The sequence below is a fragment of the Macaca nemestrina genome, chromosome 11 (assembly GCF_043159975.1).
Source record: "Macaca nemestrina isolate mMacNem1 chromosome 11, mMacNem.hap1, whole genome shotgun sequence".
NCBI lineage: Eukaryota > Metazoa > Chordata > Mammalia > Primates > Cercopithecidae > Macaca > Macaca nemestrina.
The window spans coordinates 112,407,998-112,428,355 of NC_092135.1; the positions used below are offsets into that span (position 1 = coordinate 112,407,998).

A 20,358-nucleotide genomic window follows, 5' to 3' on the forward strand; every position below is an offset into this window, starting at 1 on the left:
TGTGCAACAACACTGTTCCTGAAATGTCAACATATATGGTAAAGTTGTAGTAACTTAGTGAAGAAAAGAAAGAGTAAACCAGGTATGCTTTGTTGTCTAACACTGTATCTATAGATTTGAGGTATATAGATTCCTAGCCATGGAGAGTTGGGAACCATACGGCATCATACCCACTGTGCTTTTGTGTTTGTTTTTTTTTTTTTTCTTTTTTAACATACCTACAGTTGATAATGAACTAAGCACAGTGGTTACCTCTGGTATGAGAGAAATGGAAGAGGAAGATTTCACTATGTTTGTATCAATTTCACAAGTTAACATTTCTACAATTGGAAATTGTTTTACAATTGACAGTGTGTTGGTTTAATTGGAAGATTATTTTCTTTCTTCTTTCTTGGTGGCACATAAAATAACAGTGATCTTAAGATCTATATGCTTCAGATTCTGCAAACTATGCAATTTTTAAAGCAGTAGCACATGGGTGATTTTTGCTTTCTTATGATCTTAGGTGTTTTTAAAGTTTTTAGATAACAAAGAAGGAGGACTGAAAAATAATAAAAGGAAAATATGTGACAAATTGTTGAGAAACAGAATAGAAGCTTGTAGTGGAACAATTCATGGCAGAATTAAATATTATAAGGTGAATTAAATGTATTTAACTTATTAGTATACCTGTCTCATCTCAAATTAGAATACAAGAGATGGTGAAATCTAAATCAACTTTGAATTGCCTCTGGGATACAGCATATTGTCTGCTAACTTAGTAACTTAGTAAACATTGGTTAAATAAATGGATGATGAAGTAAGTTAGCTTTTAAATATAGTGTGCAAAATCATCTAGACCATGTTTTCTGTTTCTCAGATTTCTTAAGCATTTCTTCAAACTCTGCCTGCTTGACCTAAGGAAACCAAACCTATGGCAATCTAAAAAAAAAATAGTTCAAAATAATAGGACCAAATGTAAATATTTTCTTGATAATATTCTTGTATTGCGGTAACATTATCTTTGATATCTCAGATTAAAAAGGCCATATTACAGCCAGCCTAACCAAGCATTTAGAGTGAGGGTTCTTCTCTGTGTTCACATGGCACTGAACATTCTCTGACAAGATCTCCCAACGACTTGTCTGTTTGACCTTTTTGAAAAGGGAAAAGGTCTCATTCATCTTTGTAACTGAGATGCTTAGTACAATGCCTAGCATTGAGTGTTCTGTAAATGTTGAGTAAATCACATGACTGAATGACCCATTTTCACAATGTAGTATCAGTTGACCCTGGAACAACACAGGTTTGAACTGCCTCGGTGCACTTATGCAAATTTATTATAAAAATTTAAAATTTAGCAAACTATATACATACAAGCACTTACCATACATGGTGCCATTCCCAATGAAGAGAAATGGAAACAAATGTAAAGATACAGTTTGAAATAATAACTATATAAAGTTAACTCTAGAACACCCTGTACTACTGTAATTATTTCATAGCCACTTCCTGTTGCTATTGTGGTGAGCTCAAGTGTTGTGAGTTTCCACTTAAAACACTATGTGACACTAATCGTCTCGCTATGAGCAGTTCATCTCTCCAGCAAGTTGCAGATCCCACTAAAAAGTGATCTCTCCCGGTTCTAGTGTATTTTTCACTGTGCTTTGTGCAATACCGTAAATCTTTAATAACACCATGGGACCCATACGAAATGCCACTAGTGATGCCAAAAGTGCTCCCAGGAAGCAGAGAAAAATCTTAACATTACGAGAAAAAGTTGAATTGTTTGATATGTACCATAGATGGAGGCCTGCGGCTGTGGTTGCCTGCCGTTTCAGACATGATTCATCTTGTAAACAGACAATGTGAATTTGTGATATTGATAAATACAGTACAGTACGGTAAAGGTATTTTCTTTCCTAATATTTCCTTAATAACATTTTCTTTTCTCTAGCTTATTGTACAACTACAGTATGTAGGACATATAACATACAAAATACGTGCTAATTGACGTTTATGTTATTGATAAGGCTCCCAACCAACAGTAGGCTATTAGTAGTTAAGTTTTGGGGGAGTCAAACTTTAGTGTGGAATTTTCAGCTGTGTGGGGTCAGCACCCCTAACCCCTGAGTATTGAAGGGTCAGCCATACTTGATATTGGTAGTGCTTATTGGTAGCAGACCACAAAAATCTCTCTCAGGAATGTAGCCATACAGCTATGTTAAGCAGGTATGGCAAGCAGAATAATGGCCTCTCAAACATATCCCTGTCTTAATCCCCAGAATTTGAGAATATGTTACTTTATCTGGTGAGAGAGATGTTTGCAGATGGATTAAATTAGAACTCTTGAGAAGAAAAAATTACTGTGGATTATCCAGGTTGACCCGATATGATTGCAGAGGTCCTGGAAAGAGGGAGGTAACAGTATCAGAGCCGAGAAAGGAGATGTGATGACAGAAGCAGGGGTGGGAGTGACACAGGGCCATAAACCAAGGAATGCAGGCTGCCTGTAGGAGCTGGAAAAGGCACAGAAAGAGATTCTTCTTTAGAACTTCTAGATGGAGCACAGCCCTACTGATCCACTTTAGACTTCTGATCTCCAGAACTGTGGGACAATAAATTTGTGTCTTTTAAGCCACTAAATTTGTAGCAATATGTTACAGCAGCAATTGGAAACTAATATATCAGGCAAATCAGTGGGGATAATTTGGGACTTCAAATGGCAGGAAACTCAAACTGGTTTAAATAATAGGATAGCAAGAAAATGCATTGGCTTAGATATTAGGATGCCTAACATGGGGCAGAATGAGTTGCCCCATTGGCTCAATGATATCATCAGTAATGCCACTTAACTTCTGTCTCTATCTCTGCCCTATATTTGTTTCACTGATGTTATCCTGCAACCGGTTCCCTTATAAGTTTGGGAAGGCTGCCAGTAGCAATTGGAGTTAAATTTGTTCTTGTTCACTTTTGTCAGGAAAGAGCCCAGCTTCTCATAATTATCTACCTCGATAGACTTGGACTAATCAGGACCCATCTCTGGAGCTCCCCCTAAGGGCTACCTGTCATAAGTTCCATGCCTGAACAAAATCGGGGTCCTATTAGGAAAGGGAGAGAGGGGGTATATGCCAGACAGGATATTAGCCATGTACCACAAAGAATGTCACAGAATTCTGTGCCAAGAATGTGTAGGGATAAATAAAAGTGGTTAAACCAATTCCAGGGACACTGTGCCCTCAGTCCCAGGTCTAGGAAACAAGTTCCAGCTTTTACTTGGCAATGTTTCCCCTTGCTCTATAAGGACGGTTGTATAATGGAATGAGCAGCAGCAGTTAGTGAAACCTCATGACTCGTTCTGCCAGACTTAGACTGGCAGTTAGACTGGACTTTTTTCCACCTGGGGAATGGCAATGTGCCCAGCACCTTGGCTCATCATACCACCGTCTGGCTTACCTGCTGCAGGTCGCTGAACTCTGGAGTAGATTGACATCAGATAGCCTCTTGTGAATTATCCCTAACTGCTAACTCTTCATACATTTCTACATACACATTTCTGCATTCTTCTGTGATTGAAATTTGCTTCTTAATATGTTTTACAAATATCCAACATGACAGTTTTGAGGAATTTCCTACCCAACCAACTCTGTAGTCAAAGTAACAGGAAGAAGAAGAGACAGCTGGGAAATTGTTTCATTTAATCTCCAACATCCAATGAATTTTTTTTTCTAATATTACAGAAGAGGAAATTTGAGTTAGGAACTAAGTTGCAAAGCCTATAAATGTCAGAGCTGTTATTACCTTAGGGAAGTATGATTCCCAAGCCCATGCTCTTCCTTTTGTATTCCTTGGGGTCACTCCAAGAGTTGGATATATGTATAAAGTTGACCTACAAGAAATGCCTCCTTCTAATACTCTCCATGTGACTTAAGGCTTATTCCAGAACTGGTCCTTATGTCTTACAGGGAAGCTAAGAAGTCTGAAGACATCAGACATTCCCCAAATCTATGTAAATTAGAGATAGAGATGAGGAAAGATCCCTCTAGACTAGTTCCAGAAGAAAGCAAGAATAGATCGAATCGCTTAATGATCTCCTTAGGTCTGCTCTTTCCTTTAATTGTAAGGGAAACCTGAGTGCAGTCACATTGATCATCAGGATTGATTAGGGAAATTTGGCTTGCCAGGTGGGCATACTTTTCCTCAACCATGGCCCTAAGCATTTGCAGAGGACTAACATCAAAGAGAGTTCTTCTTATTCAATATCTTTCTGTTGCTGGAAATCGTTTGAGAAACAACACACAAATCACCCCAACTCATGTATATAGCTCAGGATAGCACTAGCCTCCAGGAAACAGCTCCAGACTTAATGGACATAAATAAGCAAGGCTCTAAGGTTCATGAGGGCACACTGCATCATATACACACTGCATCCTTAGTTCCAGGCATAGTGCCTGACCCCCTGGCAAATCACTAGTGTTATATGAAAGTTAGAGCAGGATGGTGAGATGGTGGTAAAGGACGCTAGATTTATGTCATTATTCAACAAAACTTATGGAACACTTTTCCTTAAACAAGGTAGACCAAAGCTATAGTGATGGCCTTTAAAATAGTGCAAATTTCACTATTGGTGTTCACAGGGTAGAAACTAGAGGCCTTTTTACCCAATAAGATCATATGAATTTTCAGGTTTTGCAAAATGTTAGTGTTCAAAAAGCATTTCCAGTTATGGCAATCTTCAAGAAAATGCCTAAAACAATGTTCAGAAATGCTTCTATTGAGCTCTACTGAAATTACATTTTATGTAGTCCTGTGTGATTGCTTCTGCCTTATTGTTCAAGAACTGTTAATAATGAGTGAGAGTTTTAATATGCAGAAAATGAGCAACAGAATGGGACCCAAGGTTCTTTTATTTTATTTTTTAATAAAAATGTAAAGACCCTGTTAGAGTCAGTTTCCAGGGATAATTTAGTGGCGTGTATGTTGTTTAATTTATTTCTAATTTAAAGACAAATTAACACATAAAAAAGTTGAAGTAGAGCATATCTTCAAAATGAGATGGCTCAGAGGTGTTCAGGATTCACAAAACATTTTGTTTTGTTTTGTTTGGTTTTTTTTTTGTGTGTGTGTTTTTTTTCACGGCAGTTGTGAATTTAAATCACAGAATAGGAACGATAAGCACCACAGCATGTCGGGCAGCAGCAGTATGCTGAACATGGACACCACTGTTCGCATCACTGTTTCCAGTGGACATTTTCCACGATGTGAAGTCAATTATTGCTTCCACTTCTACATTAGTGTAATTGGTTTTTGCTCTCCAGAGGAGAATTTATTAAGGCAATTTCAGTAAATAAGGGAAAAGGGGTCCGATTTGCTACTGAATCCATTGGGTATGGATAATCACTTTGATTTTCCTGCAGATCCTAGGGGAATTCTTGGTCCTGCTGCATGTATTAAAACTCTTTTTCCTCTTTGCAAGGGAAAGCAGAACGCTACCTTTTTTCCTCAGGAAAGTTGGTATGCTTAATGAAAACGATTCTCCGAAGCAGTACCTCTGAAAGTATTGATTAGCATGATTTTAAAGAATACTCAGGGCTTGTACAGAGAATAGTTCAAAGGAATATACAAAGCATGCGCCTTCTCTAAATATTTTTAAATGCTTAGTTGTTATGAAGAAAACATGTGCTAATGCTAAATTTTTTTACCGTTTCTGCATCAAATCAGATCCTTGGTCAAATCAAGAGGTGCTTTTCTTTCATTAAAGCAACTCTAAGTGTGAAAGAACAATGATACCTTTCCATGTGGGCAAGTTCTTTCCGCATAGAGCATAAGATATGATGAGACATAATTCACAAAGATGTTGCCTCTTTTCAGCCAACATTTTTCATTTATAGTAAAATATTTTTGGAATGCCCAAGAGATTTCATTATTTGAATAGGAAGCTGGAATGTCACATTTACAGCATATTTGGCAAAGTTTGGAATATAAGGTAGAAATCAGAATTATCTACAAAATTGTTTATGCATTCTTCACAATGAGTGCAGCTGGATTCTATGGGTGAAGCTCGGAGACTCCAGGTGGAGAGCAACTCACTATCTGTGCCATGTCCAGGGAGACATTGGTGACTATAGTTTTTCTGGCCCTGGAGACCCCAATTCAAAGTAGTAGTCAATCTGTTACTTAATCCAATCCAAACAAAGCAAAGCTAAAGAAAACAAAAACACTCTATTAGATGTCTGTGCAAATACACCAAGGGCTAGAACACCATTTAATTCAGGTGAGGACAAGCAGTTCTGCCTTTATTATCTGGAGTGTTGCTTTAACCCTCAGCTTTGCTTTGAAACCCAGGCCTCGCTTTGCATCCTCAGTGCAATATTAATTCAGAACTGACTTGGATTTGTTCCTTGGGCAAAAGGTTAAGTGATCCATAAATTTATTTCCCTGTAGATTTGGAAAAAGAAAAGTAAATATCACGGTGATTTGTTAGCCAAGTTTTGCAGCAACAGAATCATTGAATATCCCTCCAGTAACCAGAGTCAATGCTGTGTGATGAATAGAAAATAATTAAAATATTTATGGCTCACCCATGTGAATGATGCCAGTGACCAGAAAGATCAAATCCTTACAGAAATCTGATTAATAAGAAATGACTCTAACCTGCTTCATGTTTGACTAAGAACTAAATTCCATCACAAATGTGCAAAGAAGCATAATTCATCCCTTCCTAATGGCTTTTTGTTAACATAACTTCACTGTGAAGAAATGCACAGTATCTCTAAACTAAAATATATTTGTTGCAAAATAGAACCTACATTTTTCATAATCTGACCTTAGATTTTGTGGGTCCCTATCCAGTGACTCAACATTAGTGTAATAAGTACATTTATAACTCATGGCAGCTGGTGCCATGTGCACAGATCTTGTTTCTGCAGGTCATAGCCTTCAGACTTAGGCTCTTTCATGGAGGAGGGCATGCTTGAAAAGATAATAGTGGTGGAGAGATTCTTAGAGATGGCACCATCCTCTCTCAGCAAAAATGGCTCAGTTATTGAGTATCCATCAAGTATATGACATTGGTCTATGCTCACTGAAAGTTTCCATATTGAATCCTAGTCTCCTTTTTCTAAATGAAGAGCATTGCTTTCCTGTCCCTTTGTATCTCCAAATAATTGTTCAATATGCAGTCAGACAATAGGCTTTTTCCTTTGAGAGTAATGGAAAGATATGCCAGGTACAGAGCACATGGAGTAGAAGGAGCTTCATGAGATCAGCTTGTTTGGGCTTCTGCCTCTAAGCATGACTGTTGCTAAAGCATTTCATAAAGGAGCTCTGAGTGTCACACAGCTGAGGCCATGCCTATCCCCCATGCCTGTACCTTTGCTCAAGCTGAAGCCCCCACCCTACTTTCATCCCCCTGCCTCGCTCTCCTGTCCCACGAAATACAACTCCATTCATCTGAAAGCTGCTATCTTCTTACAAATACTATGCTTGTCCCTGAGAATACAGGTGAAAAAACACGTTTCAACCTTCACTAAACTTATAATCCATTGGGGAAGATAGGCATTTTTGTTAAGATTATCACAAATAATTAAGTGATTATATATTGGATGGCACTGGAAAGAGGTTCTGATACAATGAAGGCATATAATAAGGGGTCTTACGCATAGTCTAAGAGATCAAAACAGGCCCCCAAAAGATTTACTTAGACTACACTGGGCACAGTGGCTCACCTCTGCAATCTTAGCACTTTGGTAGGCCGTGGCAGGCAGATCACCTGAGGTCAGGAGTTCAAGACCAGCCTGGCCACCATGGCGAAACCCTGTCTCTACTAAAACTACAAAAATTAGCCGGGCGGTGATGTACCTGTAGTCCCAGCTACTTGGGAGGCTGAGGCATGCCCAGTCACTGGAGCTGAGGAGACAGAGGTTGCTGTGAGCCAAGATCGCACCAATGCACTCCAGCCTGGGTGACAGAGTGAGACTCCATCTCAAAAAAAAAAAAAGATATATTTAGACTAGAAGTTGAAAGAAATTCATTCATTGAGGATAACAAGGTGTTTAGAGGGAAGACCATTCCAGCCAGACAGAATCTAACTTGTTAAGGCTGAGAGGTGGGAGTTGGGTGAGGGCAAGTGTTGTGAAAAGTAAATGCGAGAGAGATTATGTAAACCACAAGCAAAATGGGAAGTCATCAAAAGACAAGTGATGACATGATCAAATTTAGATTTCTTAAAACTCACTCTGGCTATTGTGTACATCATTGTTCAGAAAAAGATGAGTTTCTAGACCAGAGCAGAGGCTGTTGCAACAATTCATGGACATGGCAAACCCTCTATAAATCTCTGTTGATAAAACAACTTTGCTCATCAGCCTGTTATCACTGACATATTACTTTTTTACTCCAGGTGATTAATATATATTGAAGACACCGGACCCAGAACACTTATGATAGCATCGCTATTTTGAATATGAGCTACTAAAGTGTCCAAGACCATCTCAGAACATTTCAATTTAAAACCAAATCTGTTTTTTAATGAATATACCTATTAAAACATTTAACATAAAGTACACTTCCCCTTAATCTTGGCCACTGAAGATATTTGAGTTGTCTGAAAGGACTTGCTATTCATGAAGGCATGACAATGCCTAACTGAACTATATTTGTTTTAATGCTTTTTCCCCAAACATTATTGCTTTATAAGTGGAATTTTCCTTTCCTACTTAAATACTATTGGTACTTGTTAGCACCCATTTTTCCCTAGAGATGCTATAGATAATCCTGTGAAACATGAGGTGATGAAAGTTAAATAGAATAGTTAATATGAATGTGCTACCAACAATACCTATGTCTCCAGTCTGAGCTTGTACTCAGGAAACTGTGTTGGGTTTCAGAGTAGTGCCATATTTCATACAAAGGAGGAAGGTCTGACAAATTTTCCTCTCCACAACCAGTATCTCTGCTTTCTTCCTCCCTATCCCATGAATAGTATACAAGAATTTCAAGTATCTTGGATGGCCTCCTGGATAAACAATCTGTATCCTTCACCAGGCAGCGGGTATATACTTACATGCCAGTGGCAGAACATGTTTTCCAGGCAGCAAAACTCTTTTTCATTTCCCTAATTTCTGCAATAGGTCATCAAACATGCCATCTGCTGAGCTGTTTTCCAAAGCATATGGCTGCTACTTCAAGTGGCAATGTAGAATAACTAAAAGAAGTCATATGTAGGGAGAGAGTAACTAAAGCACATAGAATTGAGTCATTCTTCTCCATGTACTTAATTCTATCCTTGAGTCAAGTTGGAATTCCTAAAGTCTTCATACTTGAAACACGTTAGATTTCCCCTTTCCATATTCACTATCACTGAGATCCATTTTAACGTTATATTTTCACCATTAACAACAAGAGACAACTATAGAAAACCCATGGTACGTTTACTATCAAATGGTATTGAAATGTTCTTAGTTCTGCCATAACACTAATAGTCATTAGATAGGAAGTGATCATGATGTGCTAGGCACAGCTTTCACTGTTCCAGACAAGCAGCATAGCTAGTAGTTCAGCACATGGTTCAGCCAAGCCGCCTGGGTACAGATTCTGAATCTGTCACTCAACAGTTGTGTGCTCTTGAGAAAGTTGACTTCATAGTGCCTCATTTGTAAAATGGGGTAAAAGATAACAGTTCCTACCTTTGGGATTAGTGTGAAGATTAAATGACTTAATATATACAAAGCACCTAGATCACTTCCCGGCACACGGTCAACATTATGTAAATCTTATATATCAGTATCTCATTTAAACCACATAAATCTCTATTTGATATATGAAGAATCTGAGTCACAGAGGGCTAAATAACTACCACCAAGGGCATTGTGACTTTAGAGCCTATGATCTTAATGATTTCTTCTTTACACAAAGACTCATGAGAGAATATTTTTATTTTTAGGGTTATATCTTTGTTTTATTAAAACTCTAGGCCAGGCACAGTGGCTTATGCCTGTAATCCCAGCACTTTGGGAGGCCAAGGTGGGTGGATCACATGAGGTCAGGAGTTCAAGACCAGCCTGGCCAACATGGTGAAACCCTGTCTCTACTGAAAATACAAAAATTAGCCGGGTGTGGTGGCATGCACCTGTAGTCTTAGCTACTTGGGAGGCTGAGGCAGGAGAATCACTTGAACCTGGGAGGTGGAGGTTGCAGTGAGCTGAGATTGCACCACTGCACTCCAGCCGTGGTGACAGAGCGAGACTCTGTCTCAAAAAATAATAAATAAACAAGAACAACAAAAAACTCTAAACTTATTTTTTGAGTTGGCTGATAACAAGCACAGATCCAAATCTGAAGTCCAACAATAAAGTCATTGCTGGTTTCCATTTGCTTTCGCATGGTCTCTTTTTTGGGATCTTGATTTTCTATTAATATTCCCATTTGGCTCTCACATATTATGTGCCTTTTGTAATAACCACCTCATAAAACGACTTGAAAAGATGAAAGTAGGGCTGGGTGAGGTGGCTCATGCTGTAATCCTAGCACTTCGGGAGGCTGAGGCAGGCTGATCACTTGAGCCCAGAAGTTCGAGACCGGTCTGGGCAATATGGTGAAACCCCATCTCTACAAAAAATGCAAAACTTAGCCGGGCATGGTGGCATTTGCCTGTAATCCCAGCTACTTGGCTACTTGGGAGGCTGAGGTGGTGGGATGGCTTTAGCCCGGGAGGCAGAGGTGGCAGTGAGGTGATATCACAGTGAGCCAAGATCACACCACTCTACCCCAGCCTGGGCAACAAAGCCAGACCCTGTCTCAAGAGAAAAAAGAAAAAAAACAAAGACAAAATTTGTGAACATTTTTTTTAAGAAATTTTCTCTGTGGAGTCAGCTAAATATGGAAATATGGAAAACAAAGTTTATCAAATAGTTTATCAAATGTTCTAACAAGGACCACTGAAGAATGAAAATGAGAACACTGTATAAGACTATGAAACAGGCCAGGCACTGTGGTACACGCCTGTAATCCCAGCACTTTGGGAGGCTGAGGCAGGTAGAGTACTTGAGCTCAGTAATTGAAGACCAGCCTGGGCAACATGAAGAAACCCCATCCCTACAAAAAATAAAAAAATTAGCCTGGCATGGTTGCACACATCTATAGTCCCAGCTATTCAGGAGGCTGAAGTGGGAGGATCACTTGAGCCCAGGAGGCCAAGGCTGCAGTGAGCCAAGATTGTGCTATTGCATTCCAGCCTCCGGAACAGAGTGAGAGAGACCCTTGTCTGAAAAAAACAAAACAAAACAAACAACAACAACAAAAACCAACAAACTATGAAATAGCGAGAACTACTTGGCTTTTGACAGTTGCATAACTTTTCCATCTCAGCTTCTAACAGTCATATACAGGTACTCTGCCCTCCAAACCGAATTAATTTAACTTCTCCAAGTAAGCCAAATTTCTTGACACATTGTCTTTTTACCTGGAGCATTTTTACTACTTCCTTCTAACCAGATTGTTTTATGTTCACTCTTTTTCCCTTCAACTTCCTTTTATATTTTAAGATTTAGCTCAAAGGTCATCTCCTCTGTGAAGCAAGCATTATCTGACACCTTAGCCATTTAATATCTCTCCCTCTTTTATGTTCTTAAGATGCCATATATATAATATTGATAGGGCATTCTATTGATTTATTTTTTATTCTTTTAACAAATATTCATTGAATTTCTGCTGTCTAATACTCTATATTAAAGTAGAATTATCATATATATGTTATTTCCACTTTTAAAAATAGGGCTGTGTTTGATCCATCAGGAACCTGAAACAAAGCAGCATCTCAATATATATCTGTTGATGGAAAGAACTGACCAAATAAGATAATTTTATGATTTATAGTCACATTCTAATTTTTAACCAAAGGTGATATGATTCCAACTGGACTTTTACTTTCCACCACATTCTGAATAGCTTTTGGTGCTTTCAAAAAATAAAATCTACCCTTAGAAATATTCAAAAGTGTGGTGTATGTCCATCCTCATGCTGCTAATAAAGACACACCAGAAACTGGGTAATTTATGAAGGAAAGAGGTTTAATTGACTCACAGTTCAGCATGGTTGGAGAGGCCTCAGGAAACTTACAATCATGGCAGAAGGGGAAGCAAACACATACTTCTTCACAGGGCAGCAGAAAGGAGAATGAGTGCCCAGTGAAGGGGGAAGCCCCTTATAAAACATTGGATCTCATAAGAACTCACTCACTATCAGGAGAACAGGATGGCGGAACCACGCTCACAATCCAATTATCTTCACCTGGTCTCTCCCACAACACATGTGGATTATGATAACTAAAATTCAAGATGAGATTTTGGTGGGGATACAGCCAAACCATATCATGTGGTTATACCGTAAGTTTTAAATTTCTCTCCAAGTGATGAAAAAAAAAAAAACCTACTATGGCTGTATTTTTAATATATATTTTAATCTTAAAATGCTAAAATTATCCTAGCATGTATTTGGAATGTATTTGATACATTTTTCCTGTTGGAGAGATTCACATTTTTGGAAATGCTAGAACAAAAAGAATGCACATATTTCAGATCTACTGACCTGGAAAAATGTCCAAGCTCACGAATAGATACAGGTTTGGTGGAGCCTAGCACATAAAATGGCAGGGTCCCTATTTAAGAAAAAAAAAATTATTAACAGAAAATTGCTAGGTCCTCTCCCTCCTAAGGCCTTGGAAGGGCCTATACAAGTGAGGGGCCCTAAAGTGCATGGTTCATTAATTTCATGGTCTGCCTGCCTGTGTCTGTGATGTATTGTTAAAGGGAAGAGGAAAAGTTAAAGAATATATATGATCTTTACATTCTCCTAAAAAAATTAAACAGCTTTATATTATGTATATGTTTTATGGGCAAATGAAAACTCTGGAATAATGTAGAACCAAATTATTAAAATCACCTTCATCAGAGAAAATTAAGTCTGAGGGTAAGATAAAGTAGGAGTGTGTGTGTGTGTGACTATATTTTAGACACATTTTCATCATTACAGTGATAATGCACTACTTTTAAATTTTAATCCCGAAATAAACTTTACTTGGTGGGGAACAAAAACATGTGCATGTGAAAGAATTCCAAAAAAGGAATTTTTTGGATGTCTTTGGGAAAAGTCCATATCTTCCCAAAGTTACTATATGAATATACCACATATATAGGTTTCTGAAATTCGGCTATATTTGATACAAAATTAGCCACTTTCTTTTCTGAGAACATCGCCTGTATTAATAGACTGTTCCCCAGGCCTCTCATAAACACATGCCACAAGAGAATCAGATAAGAAGAGAGAACGTAAAAGCTCAGTGACCTACCAACGGGGTGCCAGGAAAACGATCTCTGGTAAATAAAAGACGCCAACTATATCACCCTGAAATCGCTTAAATCAATCATGTTTTGAAATCAAGAGAAACATTTCTCTATAGATAAGACAAACACAAGATGAATACAAAGGCATATGTAACCCACAAGAATAAAATATAATCAAGACAAGTCAAGTCAAAAATATTTTTCTAGACATCCATGCGGGAACCAGTTGATTGTGGCTGAGAAAAATCCAATATGTATTTCAAAACAACTCATCACAAAAGAAATTAAAGCAAATTCACACTAGGAAAAAAAAATGTTTTTTGAAATAACTAGTTCTACCAAAATGTGTGCAATCTAACGTGCGTGATAGAGTTGTGACAACGATATTTTCCAGCAGGAGACTCTATGGTTCCAAAAGGCAGAATTTCATAGCAATACAAGGCTAATGATTGCAGTGTATGATGGCAGTCCTAGCCTCAGCTCCAAGCATGAAAGCAGATGCCTTTCTCTTAGGTGTTCTGACGGGCTGATATTAAAGAGCAGCATGTGTCAGAAGATGTAGGAAATCAACTGGCCTCTTTGACAGATTTTATTGTAGAATGTTTGTATTGTCAGGGCAGTAGGTATGACAAACCTGAGAGATGACAGTAATAGGAGTGTTTAAGTAAGAGAACAAGCTTAATAGAGATGCCACTATTGACAATAACTTGCTTATGTTAAAATAAGAGTCCTTGCTTTCATTTTCCCCTGAAAATCCCAATTCCAATTTTTTGAATCCATTTTTGCTAAATATTACAAAAATACCTTTTAGTCATTTGCGAGGATAGAAGACTAAACTCCCAGTTATATTGCCTCATCTGTTTTTCAAGATACCTCATTCCATTATATCATTGACATTCTTCAGTTAGGGCATTAGTCTGGACTGAGGCAGAACCTATGTAAAATGTTGAAGTGACTGTGAAATGATTGCCTATTTTTTGTTGGAGTGCACTTCAAATTAACCTTGGAACCCAAGCTCAGGAATAGTGATTAACCAATATTTGTACTGAAGCCCGACACTATGTGCAGGATACCTTGTAATTATCTGAAGCCAATTGTCCAGTTATTCTGTACCACAAATAAAATGTATGAAACAATACAATTTTTCTCTCCAAAAATATATACACATTTTACATTTCTTGCATTTCTCTAGTATTCAAGTTAATTACAGTTTCAATGTTACACCTCCAGCAATGGCCTCCTTCCTAGGTATTTGAACTCCTCCAGAAATGTTTTACTCTAACTCTGTATGCACGCTCAGTGGTACAGCATTTGGGAGGGTGAACTGCCAGTTGTGAATTGATGCTGAATGAATGGGTATGCTTAAAAAAAAAAAAAAAAAAAAAGTCCTTTTCACTCGTATGCTTTAATACTCATGTAATTATAATGATTTCAAATTCTCTCAAGGCTAAAATTAAACTTGGCTTCCTGGATGGCCAAACAATTGACTATTCTTCTACACCACTCAGCTCCCACTTTATCTCAGGCTCACTTTGAGCACAAACTAGTTAAAAACAGTCATAATCCAAATGCTGAATTAAATACGACTAAAAGATATAAACTGAATGGGCAGTTTAAATCTAATATCATCCAATTAGAACCATAGTGGATCATTCATCCCCTTTCCCCCCACACTCCCAATGGAGTGGGAGAGGCAGGGGAGCACAGCATGAGTTCTAGAGGCAAGTGTGGGTCATGGTGCTAAAGTCCAACTGGATGGAGTATGTGGAGCCAAGGGGAAAGTTACTAGAAGCATAGTTCCAATGGAGAGCCAGATCAATGTCACAGAGATGATCTGAAATTGAGCTGCCAGTCTATAGAAGGCTTGGCAAAAGAGAGAAGACCATGTACAAAATTGATAGGCAGAAACAAGGAGATTTTCATGAGAAAAGAATCTTGAAACAAGCACAGAGTAAAACCAAGAAATATTGCTCAGGTTGTGAAGAGGCAGCTGGATGGGCAAGAGGATTAGGTATTTGTGACTTTAGATGTGATGGTTCTAGGAAGATCTTAAGGACAATGGAGGACACTATTATTATACCAGAGATCACAAAATCATGACCTGACTGTAGACAGGCTGTTTGCATGTGGATTTGAGCAGAAACCTTGAACCCAAACATACTGGGTATGAATCTTGACCCTACTACTTACTAGTTTTATATGATACAAGGCAACTTCCTTAAGCTTTGTAGCTTCAATTTCCTCTTCTATAAAACTGGGATAATCATTACAATGATTTTGAGCAGGAAATTGGTTAATACATGTAAAACACTTAAGGAAAATGAACGTCAAAGAAGGAAAAATAAAAATATTTTTGCTTCATCTTTTTCATTCAAAATTTCATTAAACATATTTCTTCTGATCTTATGAAATAAATTTTAAACTATATTCTTAAAACTTAAATTACCTAATTTATTGAATAAAATATAAATGGGAAAATAGGCAGTATATTTTATCCACCAAAATGAAAATATCACATGGAAGAATAGGTTAAATATGGTGGATTAAATGCCAAAGCTTTAGTAACAGTAAAGAAGGAAATGGGTATAAGCACACAAGGACAAAGAAAACACACAGGATACAACAAAGGGAAAGAAATGTCAGTGGAAAACAGATCATGGAGCGGTAACTGACTTAACAGAGTGGGAGAAGTAGGGACTCAAATGCCTAAAGAAGAAGACTTCCACATAAATGAGCTAATTTCCACCACTAAGCTCCCTAGCGATTCTGGAATTGATGTCACCAGCTACAAAGAATTTAAGGATGAAGCTTGGATCTGACACATTGTATAAAGAGTATTCTAAGCCCCTAGACCTTCTCTCCAACCCTGCTCAATCAGGCAACTCTCTTTGAACCACAGTTCTCAAAGAGAAAGGAGCTTTGTCCCTCAGAAAAATTAAATCAAAAGTGGCCCTGGACTCAGGAACACAGGCACAAAATATGAACACAATGCAGAGATTTGGACCAAGAGAATTCTCTCCATCTTTCCCTTCATCCAGTTCCTGGAACACAGGTCACCAGTGAGCAAACCACAAGATTCATTGCTGAAGAAATTAAATAGAACCCAAAGAAAATGCCTACAGATACTGACATTTGAGGGTCACACATTAAAAATGTCAACTTGCCACTCAATCTCAGGTTTTTTTTGTTTTGTTTTGTTTTGTTTAGATACGGTTTCACTCCCATCACCCAGGCTGGAGTGCAGTGGCATGCTCTCGGTTCACTACAACCTCTGCCTCAAGCAATCCTCCTGCCTCAGCCTCTGGGACTACAGGCACCAGCCACCACACCTGGCTAATTTTTATATTTTTATTAGAGACTGAGTCTCACTCACCATGTTGGCCAGGCTGGTCTCGAACTCCTGATCTCAAGTGATCCACCCGCCTCAGCCTCCCAAAGGCTGGGATTACAAGCGAGAGCCACGGTGCCAAGCCTCAGAATCTTATCCCTGTACTCACCCTTCCTGAGGAACCCCCAGAAGGTGAGCTTTTCCCATGCCAGCAAGCCCTTGTTTGGGAGTCCTTAAGAAATAATCCAAAAAATGAATTTGATGCATTTGACCTGGGGAAGAATAGTATTGAAAGAAGTTGTATAATTCTAAAGAAGAGTTTAGGAGTAATTAGTGATAGGTAGATAGAAAACCAACCTACAAAGGAAAAAAAAAAAAAGATCATGGAGTGGTCACTAACTTAACAGAGTGGGAGAAGCAGGGACCCAAACGCCTAAGAGAAAGACTTCCACAGAAATGTGTGTGCATAGTTATAATAATATAGCTGCTAATTTGTTAATACTGAACCTAGAATTGTGTTCTAAATTAGTTGAAAGAATGGAGAGATAACTGGGTAGAATTACATAAGAGTCTAATATTCTCTCAATAGGAAGTCCATAGAAAATGTTTGAAATTGATACATTAAGAAATACTAATGGGATTCATTATTATCCAAAATATATTATTTTCCAAAGCAGCAGCTAAAATAATTTAAAGTAGGTATTGCTGGGAATGAAACTTCGTGGTGGAAGGGTTTAAGGCATAAATTATTTTTCACTGTAGGTCTATAGAACTTGATTTCTTAAACCATGTCATATATTTTCTCAACAAAAGTTAAAATTGAAGCACAAATATCTTGTATAAAAGCAGTCATCTAATCTCTTTTCTTGAAATTAGATTAAACATATTTTTGTGAATCTCAGTCAGTTTATGGTGAGTAACTTATCTTTATTTTGGTTGAATGTTACAATAGTTTATGCTCTGCTCTTTGGCTGTCAGCCCCTGAAGGAAATACACAAAATTTGGCTTTGTCTTGCCATGTCCCATCTATCACCAGGCAGGGAAGTTTTGTTCAATGATGCCCCAAATTGAGTTTTATATGTTATTTTTTAATCTTAGACTAGTCCATTGAATAATAAACATAAAAGGCAAGATATTTATTTAAGTATGTACTCAATGGAAATTAGTATTTTCAGGTCTAAAAAATTTTTTTATAAATATTTTCCCCAAATGGCAAAATAATTAGGCTAAAATACAATTCTATAAAACAATATAATTTTATAAAATACAATTAATGAAAATAAATTGTTATACATATCAAGATCATTTAAGTCAAAATGTGTATGTGTCATTTGTGCAAAATTAAACATGATGCTGTATCTCTTTTGCATTTGATTGGAACAAAGGGATATTTTAGACCCCCAATGCTTTACAACACTCGTAACATGAAATTGGAAAAAAAAAAACCCAGAAAAATGTTATACATGAGAAATAATGAAGTTATTGATTAATTTCTAGAAAAAGAAACATATCAAAGCTTTAGATTTGCTCTAAAAAAAGTTTGAAGGGCAAATATTGTGCTATTTTGAAGAGACTCCTAATTTAGAAAGCTCAAATAATGTCTCTTTTTTAAAATGGAATCTTTCTCCAGTCATAGGAAATGTACCACCACAACTATGTAATCAATGTGAAGCAGATGGTGGAGCAATTATCTGGTGTATTTGGGCACTACCATTGGCCAATACACAGAATATGGGCCAGGAAATTTATTCTGTGTTTTCAAGCTGCTTTTGGGTTGTGATGGATAGTGTTGCTTAATGAAAATCTTTGTATTAGTTTCCATTTTACAGTCCTCATCTAAATAGGCATCTCTCTTTGTCTCTGTCTCTTTCTGTCTCTATTTCTTTCTCTGTGCTCTTTTTCTTTCTGTGTGCCTTTTTTCTTACTCTTTCTCTTTCTAAGTCAAGTAAGAGCTATACAGTGATGATTTTAGAAGTCTAACAATTTGAGCTTTACTATTTAATATCAGCATAGCTTGTTACTTTTTTTTTGAGGAAATAGCTACTCCCTATACCAGTGTACAAATTTGAGTTATTTCATTTACTTAAAATCATCTATAGGGTTCACAATTGAGAGAAGACACTATTTTGCTGATTCAGAATTATGTACTTGAGTAAAAAATAAATTTTAAATACATTTTAAAGCACTTGCTTTGAGCATTTAGGATAATATCCTAAGTGAGAGGTATTTTACCTTTAATTCCAACTGAAAATTAGCTATTAATCTCATATTGGTTTCAAAAACTTTTATTTTTTACTTTGTCTTTTTAGATCAGTTTTAGTTTCACAGAAAAATTGAAAGTACAGAGATTTCCCATATACCCCCTGTCCCCACACATGCACAGCCTCCTCGATTATCAAAATCCCCTGCCAGAGTGGCACATTTGTTAAACCTGATGAACCTAATTGACACATCATTATCCTACAAAAGGAACTCGGACAAATGTATATTGACACATGTATCCATCATGATACTCCAGTATCACAGAATAGTTTCACTGACCTAAAAATCCTCTGTGCTCTGCTTATTCATCCCTACCTCCCAACAACAACTGGCAACCACAGATCTTTTTATTATCTCCATAGTTTTGCCGTATCCAACATGTCACATAGTAAAAATCACACAGTATGTAGCCTTGGCTGATTGGCTTCTTTCACTTAGTAGTATGCATTTGTTTCCTCCATGCCTTTTCATGGCTTGTTAGCTCATTTCTTTTTATCATGGGAGAATATTCCATTGTCTGGATGTACCACACTTTATTCATTCACTTACTGAAAGACATCTTACTTGCTTTCAACTTTTGGAAATTATGAATGAAGCTTCTATAAACATTCTTGTACAAGTTTTTATGTGGACACAAGTTTCCACCTCCTTTGGGTAAATACAAAGGAACACAATTATGAAATAATTGGCAAGAGTATGTTTACTTTTGTAAGTAAACTGCCAAACCATCTTCCAAAGTAGATGTAACATTTTGCATCCTCACCAGCAAGGAATGAATGTTCCTGTTGCTCCACATTCTCACCAGCATTTGGTGTTATCAATGTTCTGGTGTATAGTGGTACCTTACTGCTGTTTTAATTTGCATTTCCCTGATGACATATGATGTTGAGCCTCTTTTCATATGCTTATTCACCATCTGTCTATCTTCTTTGGTAAGGTTAAGGTATTTGACCCATGTTTAAATATTTTTATAAATTTTATTTTAGGTTCAATGTGCAGATTTGTGATACAGGTAAACTGCACATGACAGGGGTTTGGTGTACAAATTAGTTCATCACCCAGGTAATAAGCATACTACCCCATAGGTATTTTTTCTGATCCTCTTCCTCCTCCTACCCTCCACCCTCAAGTAGGCCCTGGTGTCTATTTTTTTCCCCTTTTTCTGTCCTTGTGTTCTTATCATTTAGCTCCCACTTATAAGTAAGAACATGCAGTATTTGGTTTTCTGTTCCTGTGTTAGTTTACTTAAGATAATGACCTCCAACTCCATCCATGTTGCTGCAAAGACATAATCTCATTCTTTGTTATGGGTGCATAGTATTCCACGATATATATGTAACCATTTTTCTTTAACGAGAGCTCAGTTGATGGGATTTATGTTGACTCTATGTCTTTGCTATTGTGAATAGTGCTGCAATGAACATGCATGTGCATGTGTCTTTATGGTAG

General features: G+C 37.4%; 1 protein-coding gene across 2 annotated transcripts in view; it reads left to right on the forward strand.

Annotated features, from left to right (window-relative positions):
- The window catches only part of LOC105481157 (sperm associated antigen 16), a 1,164,883-nt gene that overhangs the window by 1,130,359 nt on the left and 14,166 nt on the right, over positions 1–20,358 (forward strand). The window contains exon 16 of one of the 2 annotated variants that reach the window (XM_011740505.3): positions 8,381–8,498. The exons of the other annotated variant lie outside the window; for it this stretch is intronic. Coding sequence (XP_011738807.2) covers positions 8,381–8,388 — 8 coding nt within the window. The 3' untranslated portion in view covers positions 8,389–8,498. Of the gene's footprint in view, positions 1–8,380; positions 8,499–20,358 lie in introns of those variants that run through there. 2 annotated transcript variants of the gene reach the window in all.